The 22542-nt window shown below is 36.2% G+C and overlaps 1 protein-coding gene across 6 annotated transcripts in view; it reads left to right on the top strand.

Moving 5' to 3' along the window:
• The window catches only part of CCDC178 (coiled-coil domain containing 178), a 568079-nt gene that overhangs the window by 495153 nt on the left and 50384 nt on the right, over positions 1-22542 (top strand). For 5 of the 6 annotated variants that reach the window (XR_012121114.1, XM_073212734.1, XM_073212731.1 and 2 more), the window contains one exon: positions 14923-15057. Coding sequence is in view for 4 of the 6 variants with exons in the window: in XM_073212734.1 (XP_073068835.1) it covers positions 14923-15057 (135 nt within the window). In the remaining 2 variants the exon portion in view is untranslated. Of the gene's footprint in view, positions 1-14922; positions 15058-22542 lie in introns of those variants that run through there. The other variant, XR_012121113.1, reaches the window with a different exon arrangement.

The raw sequence follows: 22542 nt of genomic DNA, 5'->3' as shown, positions 1-22542 counted from the left end.
TGGTGCTCTGTCTGGGTGAGTTCCACTCTTCTGTCATCCAGCTCACTGACCCTTCCTTCTACATTATCCAGTCTGCTGTTGATCCTTTCAAGTGTGATTTCAGGTCAGTTAATCTATTCCTCAGCTCTGTAACTTCTGTTTGCTATTTGCTTATATTTTCTATCTCTTTGTTGAAGTTCTCACTGTATTCATCTTTTCTTCCAATAGAAGTGATCAACTTTATGACTATTATTTTGAATTCTTTATCTCTGTGGCATTAAGATCTTTTTCTAAAGTTCTGTCTTGTTCTTTCATGTGGAACATATTTTCTGTTCCTTTACTGTGCTTGACTTTTATGTTAACCTGTATATATTAGGGGAAAGTTACCTCTTTTGGTCTTGAAGGAGTGCCCTTATGTAGGGGATGCTCTTTCTCTTTCTACCTTGCCCTAGCTCATGGTTGTCTTTCAAACCTTTGTGATCGTCCAAACTTCCTGATTTATTCTTGACATGCCCCTATTGTTGAAGGTGTGCCAAGACCTGTCAATGATCCAAGGGGAGGAATCTCATTTAGCATCTGGTTTCAGGCTGATTGGAAGCCATAACTTCAGACAGCAGCTTTTAAGGTATGCTGATATATGCATTTCTGAGGGGCTGCAATTATAGTCCACACTGGCCTCCAGACCAGGAGACCTGGAGGTGCCTCTGGGTGGCCATGCCGAACTCGGGGCCTCAGGTAAGTGCCTGAGCCCCCTCCTGGGAAGTCTTACCATGCTGTTGCATGGTCAGTGGGGTGCATAAGGGTGGCGCCTCCCTGCTCACATTCCATGACAGCATCTCCTTAGTCTCTAGACATTTGGCAAAACTGAAGCCTGTTCCTCAGGTTGAAGCTGCAGCCTTCCTTACAGAAGCCTGGGGGATGTTTCAGTCTGCTGTCTGTGCAGTTCCCTGCATTGGTGGCCTGTTGAGAATTGTCTTTCTAATGCACAGTTGCTTTGGTATCTGGAATACCAGCCCTCTCAGCTCCAGGGACAGGTGATCAAGGGGTGTCCTCTGCATGGCATTCTATTTTATCTTCAGTCAGTTTTATTAAGTTCTATTTATTAGGACTTTGTCTCATTCTAAATTTCACATAAGATTGCTCATCTTAATGTTTTCCATCTCTACTGTGTATCAACTTCATTTTTCTTTTTAGTTCAAATATTATTAATTTTTATCTTGCTGTGTCATTGTATTAATCCAATGGAAGTTTGTGTATTTTGTTGGTGCTTCCTAAAAACCCACTATACCTTTGTGAATTCTCTTTTTTATGTATTTAGTTTCCATTTAATTAAATTCTTTCCCTACATTTTTGGAGGGTTTCATTTTGTTTTTCTTCATCTAATATTTTTCTATATGGATGATAAGCTCATTTATTTCTGTCTTTCCTCTTATTTATTTTTCCAAACTTATTGAGGAATAATTGACAAATATAGTTAAACATATTTAAAGTGTACTAGGTAGTGATTCCAATATAAGCACAGAAGGCTATAAATGTCCTGCTAAGTATCATCTGGCTGTATCCTATATGTTTGATATTTATTTAATTATCATTCAGTATTAAGTATTTAAAAATCAATTATAATGGGACAGAATAGAAAGCCAAGAAATAAACCCATACATACATGGTCAATTACTATATTACAAAGGGGCAAGAACATACACTGGGGAAAAGACAGTCTCTTCAATAAATGCCTTTGGGAAAACTGGGCAGCTACTTGCGAGAATGAAACTGGATTTCTTCCTAACTCCATACACAAAAGTAAACTTGAGATGGATTAAAGACGTAAGTATAAGACATGAAACCATAAAACTCTTAGAAGAAAAAAATAGGCAAAGATCTCTTGAACATAGGCCTGAGTACTTTTTTTCTGGTTATGTTTCCCCATCAAGGGAAACAAAAGCAAAATTAACAAGTGGGATTACATCAAAGCAAACCATCAACAAAACAAAAAGGCCACCTGTGGTATGGGAGAACATATTTGCAAATTACATATCTGATAAGAGGCTAATACCCAAAATACATAAAGAACTCATACAACTCAACAGCCAAAAAACAGATAACCCAATTAAAAAATGGGCAGAGGACCTGAACAGACATTTTTTCAAATAAGAAATACAGATGACCAACAGGCATGTGAAAAGATGCTCCACATCACTAATCATCAAATCAAATGCAAAATGCAAAACCACCATGAGATAACCTCACACCAGTCAGAAAGGCCACTATCCAAAAGACAAGAAATAACAAGTGTTGGTGAGGATGTGGAGAAAATGGAGCCCTTGTCCACTGTTGGTAGGAATGTAAATTGGTGCACCCACTGTGGAAAGCAGTGTGGAGGTTTCTCAAAAAACAAAAACTAGAAATACCATACAACCTAGTAACTCCACTTCTAGGAATTTACCTGAAGAAAAATATATCCCTGATTTGAAAAGATATATGCACCCCTATGTTTATTGCTGCATTATTGTTACAATAGCCAAGTTACGGAAGCATCCAAAGTGTCCATCAATAGATGAATGGCTAAAGAAGATGTGTTACATACACAATGAAATATTATTCAACCATAAAAAGAAGGAAAGCCTGCCATTTGTGACAACATAGATGGAGGGTATTATGCTCAGTGAAATAAGCCAGGTGGAGAAAGACAAATACTGTATGATTTCACTTATAGGTGGAATCTAAAAACAAAATAAAATGGAACATCAGTAGACTCATAGACACTGAGAAGTGACTGGTGGTCACCACAGCGGAGGGGTTGGTATGGGTGGGTGAAATACTTGAGTGGGATAACGAGGCACAAAATCTCAACTGTAACATCAGTTAGTCACAGAGATGAAATTACAACATAGAGAATATAGTCAATAGGTCTGTAACATCTTCTAAGTTGACAGATAGTAACTACACTTCGTTGTGGTGAGCATTTAAGAAAAAAAATCAGTTAGGATTTATTTTTGACACTTGTTATTTAGACCTGTACTCATAAATTTCTAAAGCTATATAGAGATTTTGTTTTGTTTTGTTTTTTGACTTCTAATTTAATTGTTTTGTTACCAGAACATGATTTATGCCCTTGTATATAACCATACAAATATAAGACTTGCTTTATGATTTCATAAAATTTTATATATTTTATTTTCTTAACTTTTAAAAATTCCAACTTTTAGTGTTTTATATATGTTATATATGCTTAAGAAGTTTGCATAATTTAAAATTGGGGGCAAGTGTGTATGTGGATAGATAGTTAGATAACTTGCTAGATTAAGCTTGTTAAGCTTGTTAATCATCATTATTTTAATTTTTGATTTGCCAAAGCAGATGGCTGTGTTGAAATCTCTTTTATGTTGATTTCTACTCATAGGATAGTAGTTCCACATAAATGTTTAGTTGATATATGTTTCTAGTTAATTGAACAATTACTCTCCTTTATATATATATATTGATAACCTCTATATCTAAGATTGCTATTTGACTTAAAGTCTCTTTTGCTTAATATACCCAATAATTAATTGGGCTGGTATCCAGTTAGCCTGGTGTTTTTGATTGTTTAGTTTCAATCTGTTATATCTTTAGATTTTAGTGTGCTTCTTGTAAGGTATATATAGACACCGTTTTTAAATTCTCACCTTCTTTCTCAAGCAATGACTGTAAACCATATATGGTTATTGTAACCAATTATATGTCTGTTCTCTTTCTATTACCTTTTTGTTTTCTAATATCCCTGCTTTCTATTGCTGTTTCTTTTCCCTACTTGCCTTTATAGTTGATTGAGGATTCTTTTCTTATTTTTCTTTCTTTTTCCATTTTCTCCTTCTTTCATTTGAAGGTCAAATATTATTTCTAACACTTTATTTGAAAGTTTATTTTTGTTATTATACTTCAAATTTTCCCTGTATATTTAACTTAAAATATGCTTCATATTCCTTGGTACAGTGCATATTTTAAGCATCATACAATATAATAAAGTAGAGCATTTTAATTCACACTACTGACTTCCAGACATACATATATGATTGTAAAGCATTGTAGTTTCTTTCAGATTCTCAAGTTAGATATAATTTTTATTAGCATTTCTTATATAATTATTATTTCTTACTGTCAATGTTTGTCTGACTTTATCTACATATATATCTTTTTTATTATTGTTCATCATTCCCCCTTGCAACTTAGATCTTCTCCCTAGGATAATTTTCCTTCTCCCTGAATTGCATCCTATCTAATAGGACATAAATTTAGTTTCAGCTTATCTAAAATGTCTTTTCATTACAGTTATCCTGAAACAGTACTTCTGGGCCTAAACATATATGCTGTCATGTATCTCCATCCAGAAACTTGGAGATGTTATTTCACTATCATATGCATGCAATTCCTTCTTTATATCCTCAAACATTTTGTATATGGTATTTCCTTTTCTGTGTGTGATATCAAAAGACCTTGAAGACTGTACATAATAGTTTTTGTTCATTTCTCTGAGTTCCTTGGTTTCCACTGCCAATCTTTGGCTGGGAGCTCATAGGTCTTCATCTCTATAAAAACCCCATGTCTCAGTTTAAGACAACTTCCTTATAAAGTGAAGTTGCACTGGTTTTTCCTGGGAGCCAAGAAGAAAAGACAAGACTTAGGAGTTTTGAGCTCTATTCTGGGCTTAGCCAGTCTGAATGACATTTACGCTTACTTGTGTGTAAAAGATATAAAGATACTGGTGGTACACATTGAGCCTTGAGTGGTCTTTAAAGTAAAAAATACTGTATTTCTTTTGTGAATTCAAAATAAACTAGTGAGCTCTATAATTAATCATTTTTGATGTAATGTTTTCATTGTGAATTAGTTTTAGTTAAATCTGTCTTTGAAAGTATCCTCTTGATTTGTTTGCCTTGAAACAAATGGGTCTCATAAGACTTGTAAAGAAGTACTGTGGATCATCAAAGAAAAATTTTCAACCACAGCTCATAAATGAATACCAGAAGAGCCAGTTTATGGCATTCCTTTGGTTACATTTTTAAATCAAGGGACTTAATTTTGGGCAGTGACTGACAGGCAAGCAAGGAAATGGATTCTTAAAGATGTGCTCATCTCTACAAATAGTGATGACATACCTTCTATTTTTAGCCTTTATGTAATTCCATTTTCAGTTTTTTAAAAACAATTCACTTCTCATTTGAACAATGTTAGGTTTTCTTTCTTTTGAGGGTAATTTCTATTATAGAATTTAAAATTTTGTTTTATTCTTGACTTAACAACCTTTTTAAATCACAGAGAACAATAGTGTTAAAATTAAGAATATACTTTTATTTATTTATTTTTTAACTCTTCAACATGTGTGAAACTTACTAATTTAAGCAAAATTTCTCAATTATTACCTTTACAATTTTTAAATTAAATATCCATCAGAATGCAGTAATTTTATTCCAAAGCCAGTTGTCTATGAAATGAAGACTTCTGTGAGTTTTGTAGCTTATTACTACTATTAAATATGTAAAATTAGATTAGTTATGACATATTACATATGTCATAGTATGTGTTGTGACATATACAAAAAAATATATATGTGCATATTCATATAAAGGGATAGACTTAATCTTTAACTATTAACTACAAGTTAGTAGTGTCTATTATGAATCAGCTTGCTTTCTTTTATGCTATCCAGGGTTGTATATATTAGCATAGGTACAAATACAGAATTTTGAAATGTATTATTCTTTTTAAAATTAGAGTAATAGAGTAGTTCTTCATTAATTTCCTAAAAGGCCAGCTCCAGGTTTCAGAATGCATGTGAGTTTTGTAATTTTAAGTATACCTAAGCAGTTGACAAAGGGGATTTCCAGAAGGGAACTATGTGATGTTTAATGCCAGTCTGTGGAATGGATTTGATAATAAAGAAATATCTCACTTTTGAGATTTGTATATTGTACATGAGTAGCTTGGTAGCTGAATACTATTAAAAGATTAGTATTAGCTGGATTTTGTATGTCTGTCGTTCCTGCCATGCCAGAAATCTGTGGAGTAGTTCGTAGCTGCCATTGTCTGGGTCGTAAGGATAAACAGAGCCGGTAAGGCCCATGCTGCCTGCCTTGTGAGCTGTGCTCAGCGTCCCTCTGTTGAGTTGAAGTTGCATAGATGTATCTTCGCCTATCAGCTTTATTTATCTGTCAGAAATAGAGAAGGAAGTGTGCTTCCAGTATATGAAACCTTACAACAAACAGGTCAGACTTAATTTTATTTAAAATAAATAAATATTATTTTAATAACCTACTGTAACTGAATGACTAGATGTGTGATTCTGTTCTCTGTCTTCTTAAATATATTCCTATAGGAAAATACTGTTATTTTTTTCCAAGTGGCCTTCATCATATTTTGTCCAAGCTTTAACTAGGATTTAATTGGATTACCTAAATTACAAATATAAATCTGGAGAATGTTGCATGTTTTATCTCTCCTTTGTAAAATACACACATTTTTTTCTTAGAGCTGTTTCTACAGTTGTACTATTGTTTGACTCTGTTTAGAGGTAGGAAATACAAATAGATTGTCTGAAAAATGCTTTAATTCTCTCCCACAGTAAAATTCTTCATACTATTTCTCCTCTTAGGCTTTAGGCTGCTTGCTTATGAAATTTACAAGCTCACTAGTGCTCACATCAGATGACGTTTCTGATTTTCAAACAACTGTGATGAGTTAATCACACACACAGGTACTTCCTTCAGAATCCTGTAACCTCCAACAAGTAGCATACACCCTCACCACTGCACCCCACACACAGGCTGCACCGCAGTGTGGGGAGTCGGGTGGTCTGCCCCTCTCGCATGTGTCCTACATGCTGTGTTGCTAAGGATGGCTTAGCGCAGCAATTCTATTCTTTGCCCTTTGAATGTTCAGTCTCACGCATTTTTATGTCGAATGCACAAAATTGTGTTCTTTTAAACTACTGTCTAGTTTCAATGTAGTATTTTTCCTCAAAAAAGTATAAATGAGATATTGTTGGAAAAATCTGTCTCTATAGTCAACTCTTCAGCTGTTGTATGTTGCCATTGGTCCCCAAGTGGACAGTCATTGTCACGGCAAGAGCTCTGAGAGTTGCCCAGGAGCTGTCAGTCCCCCACTCTGCCTTTGTGTTCTAAGGGGCCTCTGTGTTTGCAGTACTGATGGGCCTTGGTTTTCTGGCAAAACAATTTATAGTTCATTTTCAGATAAGTATACATATGGTATTTGTATTTTAATTAAAAAGACTGTTGTTATATCTGATTCTTAGAAGCAGAAATGCATTATAAGGACACTTCTCATTTCCTTGAAATGTTCCCTTCCTTTTTTTCCAGGGTTCTTAAATTGCAAAAGCCAGTTAAATTATGTGCTTTGGGGAGTTAATTTTTGGCACCATATGTCTCTAAAAATGATTTAATTTTATCTAGAGCGTGTTTGCAAAGATATTTATGTTCTACAATGCACAGAGACAATTTAAGGAATTTTTAAAAGAAAAAAACACTGTTGTTTCAACACAGTTACATATAATGTGTGTATAAGCTTACAGAATTTGTTTATTTAGATTAATATAGTTTTATATCTGGGCTTTATTGTTGCCTTTTAAAACTTTGACTTAGCAAGGTGTCTTTACAATATCAGCGTGGCTGATATAAAAATGTTGGTGCCATTATTCTTAATATGGATCTGATCTTATTTGATAGAAAATTTGAATCACAAAAAATGAGTCAATTTTACTCTAAGGACTAATTTGAGGAATTATAAACAACTTCCTCCAAAGCTCTATTAATCAGTTTACATATCCTTTTGCTTGTTCAAATGTATGTACACCAATCCACATCTAATATGAACAAATTCAAATTCTCATGAAAATAGGTTTCATATGTGTGGTCTATCTTCAGTTTAATAAATAAGTTGTAAAATTAAGTATTCAACAACTGTATTAATTAAGTACACAGGGTGAGGGGAAATACCAAACTTGTAGACAACTTATGAAGCAGCTGAAAGTCATAATTCTTTCTTGTTGATTTGAACTCCTTTAATCGCTTGAATATATTTTATTATAGATCACACTTACTAGATACATAACAAAAGTCTTGTTTTTCCTAAAAGTTATTTTACTATTTCAGCAGATGGTCAAGTGTAATAGCATATTTTTTTAAAAACCAGATCATAATCAATTCTCTAAAATTAAATAAGCCAGAGCCACAAAACAGGCAAGATGCCTTTCTTGCAGAGATGTAAGCTTAGCCTAGAGTTTGTTTTCTTTAAATGAAACAACTAAACTTACAGCAAACTACAGAGTTATGTGTAAGCTACAAGTATGTCTCATGATAAATTTCAGTGCACCTTTACCAGCTTTGAAAACCTGACAATTGCCCTATTTGCTTTGGGTTTTTAAACCAGCATGGATACATTCAAAACCCTCTGTCTGCCTATTCCTAACATTTTTCCCTTCTCCTCTCTCAGATTAACCACTAGACTTCTTTTACTGTTTATCATTACATCCATATTTTAATACTATTTTATGTAGTAATTAATAAATTATTAGTTTTGCTTTTTTTATTTATGTAGATGTTAAACTACACATATCACTTGCAATTTTTAGTGTATTTATTTTAAATGCTAGGGTTTATGATATGAACATACTATAATGTATTTTTTCATTATTCAAGTATAGAAGACAGTTAGATTGTTGCCTAATTTTCACTATTGCAAGCAATGTTATAAATGAAAGTTATTTTATGTTTCCTTGAGAACATGTCATGACTGTTTTCCAAGAGCAGTATCTCTCAGACTCCAGTATGTAGTAAATTACCTGGAGGTCTTGTTAAAACACCAGTTGCTGAGGCCAGAGTTTCCAATTCAGTAGGTCTGAGTGACTGTATTTCTAACAAGTTCTGGGGTGATTTTGATCTTGTTGGTCCATTTAGAATATGTAGAATTAAGTATAATTGCTGGATCAAAGGGGACCTACATTTCCAACTTCAATACTTAACTCCAAATTGCTCTCCAAAGTCTTTGTTTCAAATTATACACAAATATGAAAGTGTATAAGAGTTAATCTTTCTCCCACATCTTTACCAACAATTGATATGGGCAGTTTTGTTTTGTTTTAATAATTGCCAGTCTAGTGAGTGTGTAGTATGTTTATTTGTGCTCTACAGTTAGTGTTGAATATGCTTTCAAATATTTATAGACCAAATAGCTTTCCTTTTCTGTGAATTGCCTGTTTGTGTAATTTGTCCATTTTTATGATACACTGTTTGCATTTTTTCCTTATTGATTCATAGGGACTCTTTCTATATTAAAGAAATTAATCCTGGTCACTTAAAAGTAATGCTAATATCTTCTCTAAACCTGTAACTTATTTCATTACTCTGTTTAAATTTAACTTTTTAAAAATTTCAATATGATTAAATCTGTTAATTCTTTACATTAGAAAATACATTTTAATATTTTGTTTAAAAATTCTTGCCATCCTAAGGGTTATTCTCAGTTTCTTCCAAAAATTTTGAAATTTAGTTTTTCTCATTTTAATTTACCTTGCTTTGTTCGAAGTATATATTGTGAGTTAAAGATCTAAATTTATTTTAGATTCTTGTATAGGGAAAACCAATCATACCATACTTTGTCCACTGATCTAAATGTCATCTGTAATATTTCAGATTTCTGTATTTTATATGAATGTCTCTGTTGTTCAGCTCTCTTTTCTGATCAGTAACTATGTATTCACACCAACACTGATACTACTTCTAGTTCCTATCACGTTAAGACAAGTATTATATACTGCATATCAAATTCTTTGGACTTGTTCTCCTATTTCACAGTTGTCTTACGAATTTTAGGTGAAGTTCCTTGAAACCCGATGAGACCCTTTTGGTTTATACCTTTATTAGGTTAAAGAAATTTTCTTCAGTTCTTATTCCTAGTTTGTCAAGTAAGTTTTCCATTGTCCATTGTTTTTGTTCAGTGTTGATTCATACCAACTTTTAGGGATGGTTTATTTAACATATTGATGTATTTCATGAAAATATTTGTTGATAATGAACCATTTTAAAATTTCTAGAACTACTAAATTATAGTACCTTTGGACTGTCTTCAATTAAAATAACAAGCTCCTAGATGGAACAAACTATACTGCATAATTAATAACTACTTATTAATCATCTCTTATTACTAACAAATCATTTCAGTTTCAGTCTTAAACCAAACAGTAAAGTAGGACACTTTTACTTTCCATTCAGAAAGTATGGATGGTAAATTATTCCCTTGCTAGGTAAACTGAGAAGAGTTAAGAACTTATTGTTAACTATTGCTGCAACAAACTGTCTTAAAATTTAGCAGCCTAAACCAATAAACATTTGTTTTCATCTAAACTTCCTGAGGAGCTTTTCACTGGTGATTCTACCTCAGTGACTCTCACAGAGCTGCAGGCAGGTCGTCGGGGTGTCAGTCATCTGGCGATGCTAGAGAATCTGCTTCCAGGACCTCTCAGATGCTTGGGAGCAGATGCTTCAGCTCCTCCCCCTGGGATCTTTCCACAGAGCTGCTCTCACAACGTGGGGCTGGCTTCCCCCAGATCCGGTGATCTGAGAGAACCAGAGAGAGCAAACCCGAGTCAGAAGCCGCAGCTGTGTGTGTGGTGTGTGTGTGTGTGTGTCTGTGTGTGCCTGTATGTAGTGTGTGTGTGACTGCATGTGTGTGTGACTGTGTCTGTGTGTCTGTATGTAGTGTGTGTGTGACTGCATGTGTGTGTGTGTGTGTCCTGGAAGTGGCACACAGTCTTCCTCCATGTGTGTTGCTTGGAAGGGAGTCACTAAGTCCAGCCTATACTCAAGGGAAGGGTTTTCGGCTTCATTTCTTAAATGAAGGATCATCAGATAATTTGAGGGCATATTTTTTAAATCACACCTATCAACACTTTCTTATCTGACAGATAACAAACTTTAACTCAATTTCACCCCACTTCACAGCGGGTCACAGTTTTCCCCTTTGAGCTAGGCCTAGCAAGACTTTGTCTTTGCATCTTCCATGATGCACACCAGACAATCGTATTCTCCAGTCTGGCCTTGGAAAATACATGAAAAGGTGATGCTTTGAAATGTCTAATTTCAGAGCTAAAAACACGGGAATGGTGTAAGACAATATTTTGGTACTAATTTAGTTACAGCCAGTGCTAATGTGTTTGAAAGCTGTCATTGGAATATCAAGTAGTGTTATTTTATTCTTAGGATAATTTTTATCATGCATAGAAGCAATAAATAGTATAAATCTAAACTGTATGATTAGAGATTTTGTATTTTGTAATATGTAAATCCTATTATTTAGTATGAAGGCCAGGGTTTGTGTGATATATAAGTGTGAGCAGCTGTCATCATTTATACAGGTGATCAAAATAACTTGGGTTAAAAACAGAATCCATATTATTTAGTATATTAAAATTGGAAAACAACCTTTCATCCTTCAAAGTGACAACATGAATTTACTCTGTTTTACTGTCAGTATTAAGCTTTGAAATGTTAGTGAATGTTGTAGGAGCCTAATGAAACTTAATCAGAAGGTATTTTTACCAAATGCGTGCCGCATTCAGTGCCCACTGTGTGCAAGGATTGCACTGACAGGGATGGCCAGCCCTCTGTATCTGAATATGCCTTGTCAGATGGGCATTGACTGATTGTTCTCTGCGTGAATAGGTACATAATGATCATTATTCCCAAAGAAGTGTCCGTGACTCCCATATCTGTGCTTCCCTCAGCAAAGAGCTCACAGAACAAGGACAAGCCAAGCTCGCCAGACGCACTGCAGGTCCAGAGTGGCCAGGCACCACGGCCAGGAGACTCTCCACCCTTCTCGCCACTGAAAGCAGCTCAGGGCTTGAGCCCGCTGCCCTCTGATTCAGCTTCCCTGATACTGTTCAATATCCTCACTTCCTTTCTCGTATACAAAACTGAAGGCAATGGAGTTAAGGATCTTTTTCCAAAATGACTCTCCCTGTTCTAATGTGCTTCTCGTTGATTTTCCACCAAGCATATATTTGTTCTCTTCTGAATTCTTCTAACATTTCGTTAGGGCTAAGCAGCAGCCCAGCTGATCTGTCCACTGCTCTAAATTCCATTCTTCCTTCAAGTAACAGCAAGGGCTTGGAGAGCCTGCTGTCCCGTATCCAGTGTGTTTGTGTCCCCAACGGTCCTTTTTGTTTCTCTACCATCTCCTTTCATCCCACCTCATCTTTCCTCAACTCTGAATGAGAGGGAAGGAATATAATCATTTCATGGATAAATGATTGTCTTTTCAGGAGTGTGATCACTGGAGTGTTTCATTCCAGAAACACTGTGTTAATTGAAGGTGGAGAAACAACAATCATTCCAGTTTCTTTGGTTTTCCAGCCTGTGTTCTACATGTACCTGGAGGGCTTTTACACTCACAACTTAACGTTCTCTCTGCCCTCAATTTTCCTCTTACGTGTTTTGGGTCCCTTCCATTAACTTGGTTTACTTTTCTCTTGTTCCACTGATTAGTAAATTCCTGAAAATATTTTTCACTACTTCACTTTTGCCACTAAAATTTTACCAGTTCACTTTATTGAGCTGATTTTAATACTTATTGAGTCCACTGACATTTTATAATTGAGCTTTTATCATAACCACTTTCCTAAAATAATGGTCAGCATGCCCAACTCTTAGGTTAGAGCAGCTGTCTTTCCCAGCATCTTAAGTACTATTTCCTGCATACTGTTGTCGAGCATCTTATTGTCTGTGATGTGGGCATATATGTGTATATATGTGCCTCATACTGAAAGCTGAGTCCTCTATTTAATAATTCCTTCAGTTTTTCCCTTTCTTGGTTCTTTTTCCAGAGGCCTATTAGCTATAGATTTCAAAAAAACAGTTTTTAATTTATTACTCTTTCTTAGTTAATACTTAAGGAACTTCTCTACTTAAGTAGCTTCAGTTAACATTTGTATATGGACTAATTTAAGGCCTTTGTGGCTACTGCAAGCTAGAATACAGAAAACAATGTCTACACTATGCAGCTGGTTCTCATTGAACATGTGGACATGGGAAACATCACCATTCGTTCTGCTTGGGCTGACAAGCTCCCCTTGCCTTCACTTTAAGGCATTCCTCTGAAACTCACCTTCCTCTTAGTTGCCCTTTTTCATATGTGGATTCCAGAGGAATGGCATGTGTGTAAACTAAAGTGTCCTCATGTCTTGCAGAGTATATCAAGATAGAGCATACTTTCCTCCATTGCCTATCAGAGATGGCAGGAAAAATATTTTTATGTCATTTTTAAATTATTAAAATATATTTTTTAAAAATGTAATAAACTGTTACAGAAAAATGTTAATTTTGATGAATTTTCCCTTCAAAAAATGATGTTAATCTTTACTTCAATATCCTAAATTATCTGAAATGCCCATAAATGAATTCTGGGCAATATATTTCAGCATTCAGCAAGTTGAAATATCTATAGTTCCAAGGTTATTTTTTTCCTAAATTGACTTATTGACCAAGAATAGCGACTTTATTTTTCTGTGGACATACATAAATACCTATGTGTTGCTCATTACAATGCATAATGAACATAATGATAATAAACAATATACATGCAGTACCGGGCATATACTTTAAAAATCACTCTTTTTAAGTAGCTATGCTATTGATAAATGCATTCAAAAAAGTTAATGTCATCTGCTATTTGATGAAGTTTTATAAAGGATTCCTTAAGTATAACCAGTACCCAGATCAATAAATAGGACATAAAATAGCCATTTTTGTGACAGTTTTATTCTGTTATAAAAAAAATGTCTGATAATGAAATTTTGGTTGTTTACTTTTTCCATTCTGCAAAGTACACTAAAAAAGTTGAATTAAAAAATTCAGAGTTGAGGAAAGGTGAGGTGGGATGAAAGGAGATGGTAGAGAAACAAAAAGGACCGTTGGGGACACAAACACACTGGATACGGGACAGCAGGCTCTCCAAGCCCTTGCTGTGCACTTGAAGGAACATAAGCAATTATCCACATTGCCAAAAACCAAGATATTTCAGTGACAGTATCTGTTACATGTAAAGTTTCCTAGTCTGATTTTTGCCATTAATTTATGAAGTTTATTTCTTTGAAAATAACCGAACTGCCGCAGTTCTGTGTGGTGCGGCTATATTAACTGTTGAAGGACAAATGCACCTTGTCTCAATAAAACTTCTGTGTCTTTAGAGACTCAGTCTCGAGCTAAACTTGCAAGAGACGGAGCAGGCCTCGTGGGGGAAGGTCCGCTTCTGGCGTGCAGGTTCCGTAGCAGGTGCATCACTGGGCCTGGGATGTGCCGCCGCGCAGCCAGAGGGCGTGGAGGGGGGCTCTCGAGGGGAGGTTCTGCCCTGTGGCTGCTGCTCTCCCAGGAGCTGGTGGCTGAGGTGATTCTCTGTAGTTTTGTTGTGCCCTGAAGCACAGCCCAAACCATGGTCAGCTGCCTGGGGAAAAAGTGGTGTCCATCAAAATCTTAAAGTTGCATTTTTAAACTTTGACTTGGCCTGATGTGCCATTCAAAAAAGCTTCAAAAGATTATTTTTTTTAGGAAAGGTTCAATATGTCCTGAGGCTATCGGTTTTGAGTTAAACTGGGTGAAGTAGAAATATTTTACTCATCAGCTTTGCAGTCACGGGGTCTGCCTCAGCTAGAACAGAACTGCTGAGGCATTTAGAGAAAATTAACCCCCCATCCTGGCGGCCAGATGTGACTGGTTTCTAACGAGTGCACATGAGTGGGCTGAAAAATCAAGGGACTGTGAAATTCCTGTCAGGTCTCCGTAGTGCAGAATGGACTATCGACTGCTTTCTATATTCCCTCCATCATTCTTCTTGAACACCGCCATTAATTTCCTCTCCCACTCTGACTTGTGTTTTTCCCTTCCTTCTTCCCCTTAGCTCTGTCAGCTGCAGGAAAGGATACACAAGGTGTGGCAGAAACACTTCAGACTGGTGGTGCTCTACAGCCGGATGAGCCTGGCCAGGTTCCAGACAGACTCTCGGGAGAGTATTCAGAAAATATTAGCTGTGCAGGTAGGCGATTGCAGGGAAGAGGAAAAGATCGTTCTGATCTAGACTGAAAGCAAATGATGGGTAGTGTGATGAAGCATTAAAACCACATCCCATCAGGGTTTTATAAATTTTTAACCTCTTTAATAAACTGGAATCGCGGGAAGGATGAATTCAGTACGTTAGCATATACCCTTACATATTTTGGGAGAAAGAGAGATTCAATTTATTTCTCGCATACCTCACAATGGATTTTTATAAACACATTTGGCATTAATGTAATAAATACTTTAAAATCTTCAGGCTTTACAGATGCCATTCATCTGTTTAAAAGATAATTGTCAAAAGCTGCCTGGTGTTGCTTTTGTGTGAACTCTACTTCAGTGAAAACAACACTCTTAACGTTTATTTTATTTAACTTTCCCCTTTCATTTTGCAAGAGGCCTGTGCTCCTAATCAAATTTGGAGACAACTTTATTTGAAAAATAAGCAATTTGGGATTAGAATATAACTGTGGTTCCAGATGCATGTGAAATGTTGCTGCTTGTCACTATAAAAACCTTTAGTGGATCAACCATCTTTATTTTAAGGCTCTGATCTACTTTAGAAACCCATGTTAGCTGTGTAAGGCTATGATTTGAAAATAACTTAAATTTTTTCAAATTAGTATTTTACTATTTGAAATGTTACACTTTGTAGAAAACACGACCTCCCAAAGGAAAACACACACCATCTTGCTCTATTTAAAAAAAAAACAATTCTATAAAAAAATAGAAATAAGGGTTTTATACAAAACAAAAACAATGATACATGCTCTTGAAAACCATAATTTTCATTAACTTGCAGGATAAACAATGCATGCTGAACCTAATCAGATCAAATTTTTTTTTTGAGAGGGCATCTCTCATATTTATTGATCAAATGGTTGTTAACAACAATTAAATTCTGTATAGGGGGGTCAATGCTCAATGCACAATCATTAATCCATCTCAAGCCTAATTCTCATCAGTCTCCAATCTTCTGAAGCATAACAAACAAGTTCTTACATGGTGAACGAATTCTTACATAGTGAATAAGTTCTTACATGGTGAACAGTTACAAGGGCAGTCATCACAGAAACTTTCGGTTTTGATCACGCATTATGAATTATAAACAATCAGGTCAAATATGAATATTCGTTTGATTTTTATACTTGATTTATATGTGAATCCCACATTTCTCCCTTTATTATTATTACTATTTTTATTTTTAATAAAATGCTGAAGTGATGGATAGATGCAAGATAAAGGTAGAAAACATAGTTTAGTGTTGTAAGAGAGCATTCGTAGATGATCAGGTGTGTGCCTGTAGACTATGTGTTAATCCAAGCTAGACAAGGGTCTTAAAACATCCACAGATGCAGATTTCTCTCAGAACAGGGGGGGTGAGGTTCTAAGCCTCACCACTGTTGATCCCCAATTTCTCACCTGATGGCCCCCCTGTGACTGTGCCTGTCTTAGGTTGTTCCTCCCTTGAGGAATCTTACCCATCTCTGGCTAACCAGTCATCTTTCAGGGCCATACAGGGAGATGTAAAGTTGGTAAGTGAGAGAGAGGCCATATTGTTTGAAAAGGTTAGCTTTTTACTTCTTTGCAGATTTATGCCCTGTGGCTTCTATGCCCAGCACTTGTCTCGAGGTATCTTTACCACCTGGAGGAATTATGATACTCGGTAAATTCGATATCAGGCACCAATTCTAGTTAAGGGTTGTAATTAGGAAGGAAGAAGAAAAGCTATAGAGGTAGCATATGGAAGAAAACATGGGAGGATTGATTATTTCTTTGGCATATCTTCTCGTAGAGTACCTTAAGTATGTATAGGTTTTAAACTACTAACTAACTTGCGCAGACATATTAACATAATAGGAATACGGTAACATAAACTAAGCAAATCTATAATTACCACCCATCTCCAGTGAAGACAAGAAAACCATTTAGGCACCCTAGGCATTTGTGAGAATTTGTCTATGATATGATGGATATTGTCCAATTGTACTTGAACAGTCTGAGAGAAATCAAATTAAAGCAACCCATTTCTGGGATCTGTTCACATCCCATATGTTCTTTTAACCGTAGATAGTCTATAGTCGTAAGATTTTGGAGTGCTACAACTTTCACCCCTCCCAACTCCTGGTTGAGTTCCAACAGTATAGATCCACTCAAATTCATTGTCTCACTGTATGCACATGCCAGCCTAGACATCTCCCTGCTCATTCCAGTGGCAAGTCCAGGAAACGGTGGGATGGACGCAGCCACAACCGCAGCATCGTCCAGATCCCTGTGGAGGCTTTTTGATGATCATCCCCCGGCACGAGTCTTCCAGAGAGTGCTGATGCCGGAAGCTCCTCCTCATATCGTATCTTAGTTCATTTTCTGGGTAGCCAAGCTAGGCCTTGATCTTCTGCATAAAAACAAACAGACCCTTGGCCCACATTTTGACATGCCCTCTATACCACTGTGTAGAACTCATTGGAGGTCAGCACACAGGAACTGCTTTATTTTTTTATTTTTTTTTATTTTTATTAAGAGAAAGGAACATTATCAGAAAAGAGTACCTCCATAGCCGATCATCTGACAACCTTTAAGTGATTAAGGATATTTAAAGCATGTATTAATCTTTGATTTACCAATAGTTTTATCCTATCAAGGAGTAAAGACAGATTTTAATCTTTAATCTACACTTTTTTTTAATCTTTAATCTACCCTTACATGAAGAATACTATGTTTACTATGCTCTTCCCTATACCAAGTCCCCCCTAAAAACCACATTACAGTCACTGTCTATCAGCATAGCAAAATGTTGTAGAATCACTACTTGTCCTCTCTGTGTTGTACAGCCCTCCCTCCCCTCCTATGCATGCTAATCTTAATACCCCCTTTCTTCTTCCCCCCACTTATCCCTCCCTACCCACCCATCCTCCCCAGTTCCTTTCCCTTTGGTACCTGTTAGTCCATTTTTGGATTCTGTAATTCTGCTGCTGTTTTGTTCCTTCAGTTTTTCCTTTGTTCTTATACTCCTCAGATGAGTGAAATCATTTGGTATTTCTCTTTCTCCGCTTGGCTTATTTCACTGAGCATAATACTCCCCAGCTCCATGCATGTTGCTGCAAATGGTAGGATTTTCCCTCTTCTTACGGCTGAGTAGTACTCCATTGTGTATATGTACCACATCTTCTTTATCCATTCATCTACCAATGGACATTTAGGTTGCTTCCAATTTTTGGCTATTGTAAATAGTGCTGCGATAAACATAGGGGTGCATCTGTCTTTCTCAAACTTGATTGCTGCGTTCTTAGGGTAAATTCCTAGGAGTGGAATTCCTGGGTCAAATAGTAGGTCTGTTTTGAGCATTTTGATGAACCTCCATACTGCTTTCCACAATGGTTGGACTAATTTACATTCCCACCAGCAGTGTAGGACGGTTCCCCTTTCTCCACAGCCTCATCAACATTTGTTGTTATTTGTCTTTTGGATGGCAGCCATCCTTACTGGTGTGAGGTGATATCTCATTGTAGTTTTAATTTGCATTTCTCTGATAATTAGCGATGTGGAGCATCTTTTCATGTGTCTGTTGGCCATCTGTATTTCTTTTTTAGAGAACTGTCTGTTCAGTTCCTCTGCCCATTTCTTAATTGGGTTATTTGTTTTTTGTTTGTTGAGGCGTGTGAGCTCTTTATATATTCTGGACGTCAAGCCTTTATCGGATCTGTCATTTTTAAATATATTCTCCCATACTGTAGGGTTCCTTTTTGTTCTATTGATGGTGTCTTTCACTGTACAGAAGCTTTTCAGCTTAATGTAGTCCCACTTGCTCATTTTTGCTGTTGTTTTCCTTGCCCGGGGAGATATGTTTAAGAAGAGGTCACTCATGTTCATGTCTAAGAGGTTTTTGCCTATATTTTTTTCCAAGAGTTTAATGGTTTCATGACTTACATTCAGGTCTTTGATCCATTTTGAGTTTACCTTTGTATATGGGGTTAGACAATGGTCCAGTTTCATTCTCCTACATGTAGCTGTCCATTTTTGCCAGCACCATCTGTTGAAGAGACTGTCATTTTGCCATTGTATGTCCATGGCTCCTTTATCAAATATTAATTGACCGTATATGTTTGGGTTAACTTCTGGAGTCTCTAATCTGCTCCACTGGTCTGTGGCTCTGTTCTTGTGCTAGTACCAAATTGTCTTGATTACTATGGCTTTGTAGTAGAGCCTGAAGTTGGGGAGTGAGATCCACCCTACTTTATTCTTCTTTTTCAGGATTGCTTTGGCTATTCGGGGTCTTTGGTGTTTCCATATGAATTTTTGAATTATTTGTTCCAGTTCATTGAAGAATGTTGCTGGTAATTTGATAAGGATTGCAGCAAATATGTATATTGCTTTGGGCAGGATGACCATTTTGATTATATTAATTCTTACTAGCCACGAGCTTGGGATGAGTTTCCATTTGTTAGTGTCCCCTTTAATTTCTCTTAAGAGTGACTTGTAGTTTTCAGGGTATAGGTCTTTCACTTCTTTGGTTAGGTTTATTCCTATGTATTTTATTCTTTTTGATGCAATTGTGAATGGAATTGTTTTCCTGATTTCTCTTTCTATTGGTTCATTGTTAGTGTACAGGAAAGCTACAGATTTCTGTGTGTTAATTTTGTATACTGCAACGTTGCTGTATTCCGATATCAGTTCTAGTAGTTTTGGAGTGGAGTCTTTAGGGTTTTTTATGTACAATATCATATCATCTGTAAATGGTGACAGTTTAACTTCTACTTTACCAACCTGGATTCCTTGTATTTCTTTGTTTTGTCTGATTGCTGTGTCTAGGACTTCCAGTTCTGTGTTAAATTACAGTGGGGAGATGGGGCATCCCTGTGTGGTTCCCTATCTCAGAGGAAATGCTTTCAGCTTCTTGCTGTTCAGTATAATGTTGGCTGTGGGTTTATCATATATGGCCTTTATTATGTTGAGGTACTTGCTCTCTATTCCCATTTTGCTGAGAGTTTTTATCATGAATGGATGTTGAATTTTATCAAATGCTTTTTCAGCATCTATGGAGATGATCATGTGGTTTTTGTCTTTCTTTTTGTTGATGTGGTGGATGATGTTGATGAATTTTCGAATGTTGTACCATCCTTGCATCCCTGGGATGAATCCCACTTGGTCACGGTGTATGATCCTTTTGATTTACTGTTGAATTCTGTTTGCTAATATTTTATTGAGTATTTTTGCATCTACATTCATGAGGGATATTGGTCAGTAATTTTCTTTTTTGGTGGGGTCTTTGCCTGGTTTTGGTATTAGGGTGATGTTGGCTTCATAGAATGAGTTTTGGAGTATTCCCTCCTCTTCTATTTTTTGGAACACTTTACGGAGAATGGGTATTATGTCTTCTCTGTGTGTCTGATAAAATTCCGAGGTAAATCTGTCGGGCCCCGGGGTTTTGTTCTTGGGTAGTTTTTTGGTTACCGTTTCAATTTCTTTGCTCGTAATTGGTTTTTTTAACTTTTGTGTTTCTTCCTTGGTCAGTCTTGGGAGGTTGTATTTTTCTAGGAAGTTGTCCATTTCTTCTAGGTTTTCCAGCTTGTTGGCATATAGGTTTTCATAGGAGTCTTTAATAATTCTTTGTATTTCTGTGGAGTCTGTCGTGATTTTTCCATTCTCATATCTGATGCAGTTGATTTGTGTTGATTCTCTTTTTCTCGTAATAAGTTTGGCTAGAGCCTTATCTATTTTGTTTATTTTCTCAAAGAACCAGCTCTTGGTTTCGTTGATTTTTGCTATTGTTTTATTCTTCTCAATTTTGTTTATTTCTTCTCTGATCTTTATTATGTCCCTCCTTCTGCTGACTTTAGGCCTCATTTGTTCTTCTTTTTCCAGTTTCGATAATTCTGATGTTAGACTATTCATTTGGGATTGTTCTTCCTTCTTCAAGTGTGCCTGGATCACTATATACTTTCCTCTTAAGACTGCTTTCGCTGCATCCCACAGAAGTTGGGGCTTTGTGTTGTTGTTGTCATTTGTTTCTATATATTTCTTGATCTCTATTTTGATTTGTTTGTTGATCCATTGATTATTTAGGAGCATGTTGTTAAGCCTCTATGTGTTTGTGAGCCTTTTTGTTTTCTCTGTAGAATTTATTTCTAGTTTTATACCTTTGTGGTCTGAAAAATTGATTGGTAGAATTTCAATATTTTGGAATTTACTGAGGCTCTTTTTGTGGGCTAGTATGTGGTCTATTCTGGAGAATGTTCCATGTGCACTTGAGAAGAATGTATATCCTGTTGCTTTTGGATGTAGAGTTCTATAGATGTCTATTAGGTCCATCTGTTCTAGTGTGTTGTTTAGTGCCTGTGTGTCCTTACTTATTTTCTGCGCGGTGGATCTATCCTTTGGGGTTAGTGGTGTGTTGAAGTCTCCTAAAATGATGCATTGCAGTCTATTTCCCTCTTTAGTTCTGTTAGTATTTGTTTCACATATGCTGGTGCTCCTGTGTTGGGTGCATATATATTTAGAATGGTTATATCCTCTTGTTGGACTGAGCCCTTTATCATTATGTAGTGTCCTTCCTTATCTCTTGTTACTTTCTTTGTTTTGAAGTCTATTTTGTCTGATATTAGTACTGCAACCCCTGCTTTCTTTTCACTGTTGTTTGCTTGAAATATGTTTTTCCATCCCTTGACTTTTAGTCTGTGCTTGTCTTTGGGCTTGAGGTGAGTTTCTTGTAAGCAGCATAGAGATGGGTCTTGCTTTTCTATCCATTATATTACTCTGTGTCTTTTGATTGGTGCATTAAGTCCATTTACATTTAGGGTGACTATTGAGAGATATGTACTTATTGCCATTGCAGGCTTTAGATTCGTGGTTACCAAAGGTTCAAGGTTAGCCTCTTCAGTATCTTACCGCCTAACTTAGCTCGCTTATTGAGCTGTTATATACACTGTGTAGAGATTCTTTTCTTCTCTCCCTTCTTATTCCTCCTCATCCATTCTTCATATGTTGGGTGTTTTGTTCTGTGCTCTTTCTAGGAGTGCTCCCATCTAGAGCAGTCCCTGTAAGATGCCCTGTAGAGGTGGTTTGTGGGAAGCAAATTCCCTCAGCTTTTGCTTGTCTGGGAATTGTTTAATCCCGCCATCATATTTAAATGATAGTCGTGCTGGATACAGTATCCTTGTTTCAAGGCCCTTCTGTTTCATTGCATTAAATATATCATGCCATTCTCTTCTGGCCTGTAGGGTTTCTGTCGAGAAGTCTGATGTTAGCCTGATGGTTTTTCCTTTATAGGTGACCTTTTCCTGTCTAGCTGCCTTTAAAACTCTTTCCTTGTCTTTGATCCTTACCATTTTAATTATTATGTATCTTGGTGTTCTCCTCCTTGGATCCTTTCTGTTGGTGGTTCTGTGTAATTCCATGGTCTGTTCGATTATTTCCTCCCCCAGTTTGGGGAAGTTTTCAGCAATTATTTCTTCAAAGAGACTTTCTA

Source organism: Manis javanica, chromosome 9 (genome assembly GCF_040802235.1).
Source record: "Manis javanica isolate MJ-LG chromosome 9, MJ_LKY, whole genome shotgun sequence".
Taxonomy (NCBI): domain Eukaryota; kingdom Metazoa; phylum Chordata; class Mammalia; order Pholidota; family Manidae; genus Manis; species Manis javanica.
This window is presented reverse-complemented; position numbering and strand designations above follow the sequence as displayed.